Here is a 9,542-nt window from a genome sequence, read left to right on the forward strand (position 1 = left end):
TGACCGAGGAGCCTTGGACCCAAAGCCTCCCCTGTATTGGTGTAGAACCTTCAACCCCCCCCCCATTCAATCCCCCTCATCCCCCTCACCTCCTTACCCACCACTCTCCCATCGACCCTGACCCCCACTGTCACCCTTCCCCCACCGCACTCTCTCATCCCCCCACCACCACTCCACCACCCCTGCTGTCCCCTTCCCCACACCCCTCCTCCTTCCCGCCCCCACTCTTCCCTCCTCCCCACCCCACCCTGCCTTCCTCCCCAATTCCACTATACCTCCCACCCCCACTCGCACTCTCCCCCACCATCACATTCCCCACCACCCGCCTATCCCCCACTCTCTCCTCCCCCAACCCCACTCTCATTCTCCCCCTTTCCCCACTCTCTCCCCCCCACCCCCCTATTCTCTCCTCCCAGACCCCATTCTCACTCTCCCCCACTCCCTCTCTCATCCACCCTTCCTCCCCACCCACGCCTCCCTCACTCTATCCTCCCCCCACCCCCACCCTCACTTCCCCCCCACCACAACCCCCCTCCCCCGCTGTCCCCCCTCCCCAATCCCACTCTCCCTCCCAACCCCACTCTCTGCTCCTCCCATTTCCCCACCATCCCCTTTCCCCCACTCTGTCCTCCACCCACCCCCCAATTCTCTCCTCCCCAGCCCCACTCTCACTCTCCCCCACCCCCTCATTCCCCAACCACTCTCTCCCACTCTATCCTACCCCCACCCTCCCGCTCCCCATTCTCTCCTCCCCAGCCCCACTCTCACTCTTCCCCACGCCCCATCTCTCCACTCTCATTCTCCCCCTTTCCCCACTCTCTCCCCCCCACCCCCCTATTCTCTCCTCCCAGACCCCATTCTCACTCTCCCCCACTCCCTCTCTCATCCACCCTTCCTCCCCACCCACGCCTCCCTCACTCTATCCTCCCCCCACCCCCACCCTCACTTCCCCCCCACCACAACCCCCCCTCCCCCGCTGTCCCCCCTCCCCAATCCCACTCTCCCTCCCAACCCCACTCTCTGCTCCTCCCATTTCCCCACCATCCCCTTTCCCCCACTCTGTCCTCCACCCACCCCCCAATTCTCTCCTCCCCAGCCCCACTCTCACTCTCCCCCACCCCCTCATTCCCCAACCACTCTCTCCCACTCTATCCTACCCCCACTCTCCCCCTCCCCATTCTCTCCTCCCCAGCCCCACTCTCACTCTTCCCCACGCCCCATCTCTCCACCGCTACTACCCCACCCCCCGCCTCCCACCCTCACCCCCTCCAACCCCCACCCTCCTCTCCACCCACTCGCCCCACCCCCTTCCCCACTCTCCCCTGACCCCCACGGTCTCCCTCCCCCCCACGCCACCCCCCTTCCCCCACAACCCCTCTCTACCCCCCACCATCCACCTCCCCCCTTTCACTCTTACTGTCCCCTTCCCCCACCCATCTTACCCCCTTTCCCTCCCTCCCCACTCCCTCCCCCACTCCCCACCTCCCCCCGACCCCCGCTGCCCTCCCCAGTCCCAATCCCCCTCCCACCACCACTCTCTCCTCCCCCACTCCCCCATTCTCTCCTGCCGCCCCCCACACCCACCAAGGTCCGGGGAGGGGCGCATTACTTTGTCCGGGGGGGGGGGCGGGCGCGACCTTATCTCACAGACGCCCGGGTCCCATTCTAACGTCACATTCTGAAGACCTTCAAGAAATCGGTTAGAAATGAAATGTTTTAACTTTAAAATCTCCCCCCCGGACCCCTCCCCGTCACTCTCCCCACTATCCCCTCACTATCCCCTCACTCTCCCCTCACGCTCCCCTCACTCTCCGCTCAATCTCCCCGCACTCTCCCCACTCTGTCCCCCCACTCTCCCCCTCACTCTCCCTTCTTTCCCCCCACTCTCCCCTCACTCTCCCCACTCACCCTCACTCTCCCCTCGCTCCCCCCCACTCTCCCCTCACTCCCCCCTCACTCCCGCTCACTCCCCCTCACTCTCCCCTCACTCTCCCCACCCCCACTCTCCCCTCACTCCCCCTCACTCCCCCTCACTCCCCCTCACTCTCCCCTCACTCTCCCCCCCACTCTCCCCTCACTCTCCCCTCACTCTCCCCTCACTCTCCACTCACTCTCCCATCACTCTCCCCTCACTCTCCCCCCCACTCTCCTCTCACTCTCCCCTCACTCTCCCCTCACTCTCCCCTCACTCTCCTCTCACTCTCCCCTCACTCTCCCCGCTCCCCCCTCTCTCCCCCTCACTCTCCGCCTTGAGGATGTTCCTCTCGGCCCCGGAGGAGCGACGATACTGTGCGATATGTCGGCAGGTCAGCCGCGACCCATCGTCCCTGCCGTGTGGCGCCGGAGGGTGTTCGACGTGGTCCACGGGCTGGCTCACCCATCCATCCAGGCGACAAACGCACTGGTAGCTGCACGGTTCATGTGGCACGGTCTACGCAAGCAGGTTGGCCACTGGGCCCGCACCTCCATTCGGTGCGAGACGGCGAAGTTCCAACGCCACGTCTGGGCGCCACTCCAGGAGTTCGGTCTACCCTGCCGGCGTTTCGACCATCTGCACGTGGACATTGTGGGCCAGCTCCCACCGTCCCGGGGCATCACCCACCTCCTCACGGTGGTGGACCGCTTCACGCGGTGGCCGGACGCCATACCGCTGGCCGACACAGCCACAGCTACATGCGCTCGTGCGTTGGCCGTGCACTGAATTGCTCGCTGCCGGTGGTCATCTTTTCGGACCGCGGGCCACAGTTCACCTCTGAGCTGTGGGCGGCCATGTCTCACCTGTTGGGCGTGTGGTTGCACCACACCACTTCCTATCACCCGCAGGCAAACGGCCTGGTGGAGAGGTTCCACCGGCAGATGAAGACAGCGCTGAAGGTGCAACTCTCCGTCCCGGACTGGATGGACGAGCTAACATGGGTCTTGCTGGGTATACGGACTGCACCTAAGGAGGACCAGGCCTCATCTTCAGCGGAGCTCGTGTACGGGGCACCGCTCACGGTGCCCGGGGAGTTCGTGCCCTCGTCGCCGGGGCAGGAGGAACCGCCCTCGTCCGCCTTACAGCGCCTTCGCGAGCGAGTTGGCAAGCTCGCACCTGTGCCGATATCCCGCCACGGGACATTCCGCCCGTACGTGCCATCGGCCCTCCGGGACTGCGCCTATATGTTCCTGCGCCGTGACGCCCACTGGACGCCGCTCCAGAAGCCATATGACGGCCCGTACCGGATGCTGCAGCACGGCAGACAAACTTTGTCTTGGACATGGGGGCCCGGCCGGAGGCCGTGTCAATTGACCGCTTAATGCCGGCGCACTTGGGCATCGACGAATCGGTGCGGGTTGCCCAGCCTCGGCCACGAGGTCGCCCCCCTTTGCGGGTTCCTCCACCTTTCCCACCTCCTGTCCTTCCACCTGTTCCTCCAACTGTGCCTCCGCCGGCCCAAGATGCCCTTGTATTATGTGTGACTTGTATTAACCATCTGTTGTTGAATCTAGTCGCACAAGTAATGGTAGACGTGCAATTGTAGTGGTACATTTACAAGAAGGATGTGGAGCCTTTGGAGGGAATGTGGAGAAAGTAGAGAACGTTGCTTGCATTGGAGGCCATTTGCTACAGGGAGAGTTTGGACAGACTCGTATTCCTTTCTATGTAAGGACGGAGGTTGTGGGGAGATTTAATACATGTACATCATATGTTGAGCATAGACGGGGTGACAGATAGAACCTTTTTCCAAGGATGGAAACATAAAATTCTAGAGGGCATATATTGTGAGAGGGGCAAGGTTTAAAGGAAATGTGACAGGCAACTTTTTTAATAGAGTGCGGTGAGTTGCTTGGATCACCCAGTCGGGTTTGGTGGCTGAGGTAGATACGATAGTGGCATGTAAGCAAATGTCCGTTTTTAAATTAGTTTTTGTACAGTTATTGAGTGCGATTGTTTTTTTCTTATTTTAGTATAACAGGAGGCAATATGATACGTTGAAAATCCTGATGCTAGTTATGCAGGTAGGAAGAGGGGATAACAGATATCAATTAGTTTTAGTATTAGAGGGTGCTGTGTATTATGGCTTAATTGGGCGTGACCAATTGCCAAGAGGCAGAAATGTTTTCGGAAATTTTGAGAATTATAAGGAAGATGAGTAGGTTATATTTGGGTAACCCTGGAGCTCACATACTCGGGAGCATGATGTGAAAAATTACCACGATAGAATGTAGTTAAAATAGCGAAAACTGAAACATTCTGCTGAGAAGCAGGCTTTCTTATCAGTAGGGGGCGGGGGCGGAGGGGGGGGGGATAATCCTTTGTAGTTCTGGTTAGGTTCTTATCTGTTGTAATTCTGCGTTACTGTTGTTCTCGGTCACTGTGTTTAGCAGGCACATCTCCCAAAGGTTAACAAACGACGTCTTTTACGAGGAGACTCCATTTGGCGAGTAGAATCTAGACATTTATGTTATCTACATGTTGGGCACGGGGGAGGGAGATTTCTAAACAAGAAACGTAAGAATAAATTTAATTATTGGAAAAATAAAAGATGAAAGGTTACGGAGACATTGATTAATGACGATTGATTTCAACTCTACAAGTTTCCATTGTGTCACGAGGGCATAAAAATCCTACCGTTACTTTGGCTTGTGGAATCAGCTTGACATTGCTCAGTGTTTCACGGTGTACATTGTTATGGTTTTATTATCCCGACTTGTTCGGTAGACTCACCACTGTTGTGAGCCGTTTTATTTGGTGTCCGTGCGTATCTGAGTAAAGTCAGATATAGGGTACGGGTAGAGTGAAACAGAAATAGAAAATAAAAAGGCGTTGGAAGTATTCAACATGTCATTCAGCATCCGTGGAAAAGTTTATTATCGTAAACCCTTCGTCAGATCAATGGCATGAAGTCTGTATTTGTCCGAATTAATTCTAGTGTCTGAGCTGTAAATTCACGAACACGTCCTTTGACGGAGAGAGGTATTATCGGCCAAACTTTTCATTCATTAATTGCTTAAAAGATGCCTTCACGTTCGAAGAGAATGTAAACAAACGCCTACATAAACGGTCCAAAACACGAGGGGAAAAAAAGTGAATTAATTAAAAGAGCAACAGCAGAAAATTGGAGGGCGGGGTCTTGAGGCGAGCATTTGGAACCAATTTCTCGTGTCTGGCAAGGATTAATTGCTGAAAGAAATCAAATCGACGAGGTCGTTGCGCTATTGAAAACTTTAATCAGAAATATCGAATTGTCGGGGCGAACCTCAAACGGCAAGCCTCGGACGTATTTTTGATACCAGCCTATTCACATGTCACAAACTAGAAACACCCCATTTCCGCGTGAGAATGTTCTTTCACCAGTTACTGTATATTTTAGTTGTGTTATGGGCGACGAAATTTTTCGCTGATCAACGATTAGTCAACAGGATTTATATCGGAAACCGAAAGATTCCGTCTATTATCTGAATGGTGTCAAGTTAGGAGGAGGGGGAGTTCAACGAGATCTGGGTGACCTAGTGCATCAGTCAATGAAAGGAAGCATGCAGGTACAGCAGGCAGTGAAGAAAGCCAATGGAATGTTGGCCTTCGTAACAAGAGGAGTTGAGTATAGGAGCAAAGAGGTCCTTCTACAGTTGTACCGGGCCCTGGTGAGACCGCACCTGGAGTACTGTGTGCAGTTTTGGTCTCCAAATTTGAGGAAGGATATTCTTGCTATGGAGGGCGTGCAGCGTAGGTTCACTAGGTTAATTCCCGGAATGGCGGGACTGTCGTATGTTGAAAGGCTGGAGCGATTGGGCTTGTATACACTGGAATTTAGAAGGATGAGGGGGGATCTTATTGAAACATATAAGATAATTAGGGGATTGGACACATTAGAGGCAGATAACATGTTCCCAATGTTGGGGGAGTCCAGAACAAGGGGCCACAGTTTGAGAATAAGGGGTAGGCCATTTCGAACGGAGATGAGGAAGAACTTTTTCAGTCAGAGGGTGGTGAAGGTGTGGAATTCTCTGCCTCAGAAGGCAGTGGAGGCCAGTTCGTTGGATGCTTTCAAGAGAGAGCTGGATAGAGCTCTTAAGGATAGCGGAATGAGGGGGTATGGGGAGAAGGCAGGAACGGGGTACTGATTGAGAGTGATCAGCCATGATCGCATTGAATGGCGGTGCTGGCTCGAAGGGCTGAATGGCCTACTCCTGCACCTATTGTCTATTGTCTATTTTCTATTGTCAATGCATCTGACACCAGACTTAGATTTTTAGATTTAGATTTAGAGATACAGCGCAGAAACAGGCCCTTCGGCCCAGCAGGACCCAGCGATCTCCGCACATTAACATTATCCTACACCCACTAGGGATAATTTTTACATTTGCCCAGCCAATTAACCTATAAACCTGTACGTCTTTGGAGTGTGGGAGGAAACCGAAGATCTCGGAGAAACCCCACGCAGGTCACGGGGAGAACGTACAAACTCCCTACAGTACAGCACCCGTAGTCGGGATCGAACCTGAGTCTCCGGCGCTGCATTCGCTGTAAGGCAGCAACTCTACCGCTGCGCCACCTAAGCTCTGAGTTATATTCCAGCTGTGAGTTATATTCTCCAGCTGTCCGAAAGTTTGTTCCAACGATCAATGGTCCAGTGGATTGGAATGTAATTCCACCAATGCAACATTACAACAGCAACAGGTAGCATGTGCCCACACTTTCCAAACGTGACCAAATTAAGTGAGTATACCGGGTTCCCGGATGTCAGGCGCATGCCTGCATTGACTTTATGGCATTTTACCGAAGGAACGAATTTTTAAAGACATTTATTTGAACTTTCAGCCAAGTTGCAACCAGGCTTGCACGTCATCTGCATAACTGGCCATTCAATGTGAGCAGATATTTCACTCCATTCTTCAGCTGCTCCCTGAATTTCCTCTGTGTCAGTGTATAGATACACGTGTTGGTGCACATACTGAGAATCTGCAACATATATCCGAACTGCTGTAGGATATATACCGGGCTGCTGAAATATCTATCGGTATAAAAGAAATTTTGTGCTTGCCATTTCAGAGAATGAACCACATAGGGTATCCAAAATAATATGAAATTGCCTGATATAGCGAAGAGCAAAATCATCGATTTTCTCCGGTTCTCCACCTCTGTATCCTTCTGGTTCTCATTGCTCTTCCGAAGTCCTCTGCGGACTCTATTGGCCGCTATGACATGTCTGACAGTTAACCCATTGAACAACAGGATTAAACCGATCGGTAACAGCGGTGTTAAGATACTGTCAAGTAACTCGAAACCTTTCCATGCCGGCAAAGTGGCGTACTCCTCTGTGAAGGCGCAACGCCAAGGCATGTTGTCAATTATGACATAAGGCTCCAAGGCAAAGTAAAAGGGAACGCACCTGGCGCAGCTGGCGGCAGCCACAGTCACCATAACCACACACGCTGCCCGCTCGCTGCTGTAGCGCTCACGTAGCTTTTGACAACAGATCGCCAAGAAGCGATCGCAAGTGAAACTGACGGTGAACCAAACGGAACAGTCCATGGTTACAACCCTCAATCCAAGTGTCAGCGCGCAAACCGGAGTGATGAGCAATGAACTAGCGTAAACGTAGATGTTATTAACTTGTTCAATTAATGCAACGACGACAACGACCATGAGATCCGCTGTTGCCATTCCCACCAGGTAACGGGTGATGCATTTGGAGAGACCACATTTTCCCCGAGAGAGGATCACAATCGCCGTTAAATTAACTGCAAGAAATACAATAAAACGTTAGTTCCAAGTGAGCAAACACCTGATGCACTTTACTCAATTTCCGTTCGGAGAAATGCTTAGAGCGGGGCTGATTGGAGAGGCAGATGTGTCGGCAATTTGCACCAATATACCGTGGGCTACGGTGCACTGAGCACCTCAGTCATTTCGAATCGTTGCTTCAATGGAAATGAACATGTAATTGAGCATTTATAACATTAACAACATCGAATCAGCGGCGACGGTAAGGATTGTCTGCAAAGTTCCAATTTTCTGTATTAATGAAACCCGGAGCTGGAAGAATATATGCCAGATTTGAATGCGCTTAAATGCTGAAACAATGTCAACATTTAACTGATGTGATTGACAAAAGAACCACACATCAATAACAACAAAATGCCTTAAATAAAACATGCGCTGAAGCCTGAACCTTTTTGAAGACACTCGTCAGCTGAGGTAGGATCTGGGCTGGGTATCACCGCGACTCTTCTACAGAGCAGCAAGTAGAGAAAAGAAAGAGACCTACACACAGGGCGGCACGGTGCGCAGCGTTAAACTTGCTGCCTGACAGCGGCAGAGACCCGGGTTTGATCCTGACTACGGGACCTTGTCTGCTCGGAGTTTGTACATTCTCCCCGTGACCTTATTGGGGGTTTCCGGGAACTCCGGTTTCATCCCACACTCCAAAGACGTGCAGGTCTGTCGGCTAATTTGCTTGGTGCAGTTGTAAATTGTTCCTAGCGTGCGTAGGACAGCGTCAGTGTGCGGGGATTGCTGGTCGGCGCTGAATCGGTGGATCGAAAGCCCTGTTTCAGCGCTGTTTCAGTCGCCAGTTCCAGTATCTTACCAGGAATACCAACCGCCGCAAGTACAGGATAGAAAGTGCCGGCTATGTAGTAAATTGCTGGATATCCCATTTTCCGTGTGAAGCAGCGAACAGTCGCACAGAACTTTCCAACTGTCCATCTGTATTGGTGATTGATTTAGCACACATTTATACAAGTGAGGGAATTCCACGGAGACAACTAGCGTGACTGTTTCCTCTGGCACATCAGCCACAGCCCACTGAACAAACAAGAACCGTAAACGATTTTTTCTCATTCTGCAATGAATTTCTTTCCTCCAGGGATTTCGCGAACTATGAGTTTTAATATTCTTTGTTCACATTTAAAAACAGGGAATGTTGCAAACTCTATTTCTACGACACGAGGTTAGAGTTTGTTAAACGTAACTATTCATAGAAACATAGAAAATAGGTCCAGGAGGAGGACATTAGACTCTTCGATCCAGCACCGCCGGTCACTGTGATCATGGCTAATCATCCACAATCAGTAACCTGTGCCTGCCTTCTCCCCATATCCCTTGATTCCACTAAACCCCGAGATTTCTATCTAACTCTCTATTACATTCATCCAGTGCATTGGCCTCCACTGCCTTCTGTAGCAGAGAATTCCATAAATTCACAACTCTGGGTGAAAAAGTTTCTTCTCACCTGATTTAGATGGCCTCCCCTTTCTACTCAGACTGTGGCACCTGGTTCTGGACTCCCCAAACATTGGGAACATTTTTCCTGCATCTCGCTTGTCACGGCTTGTATAATTTTATACGTCTGTATAAGATTCCTTCTCAACCTTCTAAACTCCAGTGCATACAAGCCCAGTCTTTCCAATCTTTCCTCATAGGACAGTACCGCCATCCCAAGGATTAACCTCGTGAACCTACGCTGCACTGCCTCAATAGCAAGGACGTCCTTCCTCAAATTAGGAGACCAAAACGGCACACAATACTCAAGATGTGGTCCCACCAGGGCCCTATA

General features: G+C 52.1%; 2 protein-coding genes across 2 annotated transcripts in view; both read right to left on the reverse strand.

Annotated features, from left to right (window-relative positions):
• LOC144610232 (putative G-protein coupled receptor 139) overlaps positions 1-2,771 on the reverse strand; it is a 14,591-nt gene extending 11,820 nt beyond the window's left edge. Inside the window, exon 1 of the mRNA XM_078428829.1 lies at positions 2,674-2,771. Within this exon, the coding sequence (XP_078284955.1) occupies positions 2,674-2,771 (98 nt within the window). The remainder of the gene's footprint in view (positions 1-2,673) is intronic.
• A 4,055-nt stretch (positions 2,772-6,826) lies between these two features.
• LOC144610233 (putative G-protein coupled receptor 139) lies at positions 6,827-8,643 on the reverse strand. Its single transcript, XM_078428830.1, has 2 exons — positions 8,574-8,643; positions 6,827-7,725 (listed from the first exon to the last, which is right to left on the reverse strand). The coding sequence occupies exons 1-2, from the start codon at positions 8,641-8,643 to the stop codon at positions 6,827-6,829; spliced, it is 969 nt and encodes a 322-aa protein (XP_078284956.1).
• Between the last annotated feature and the right edge of the window lie 899 nt (positions 8,644-9,542).

The sequence above is a fragment of the Rhinoraja longicauda genome, chromosome 36, assembly GCF_053455715.1.
Source record: "Rhinoraja longicauda isolate Sanriku21f chromosome 36, sRhiLon1.1, whole genome shotgun sequence".
NCBI classification, from domain to species: domain Eukaryota; kingdom Metazoa; phylum Chordata; class Chondrichthyes; order Rajiformes; family Arhynchobatidae; genus Rhinoraja; species Rhinoraja longicauda.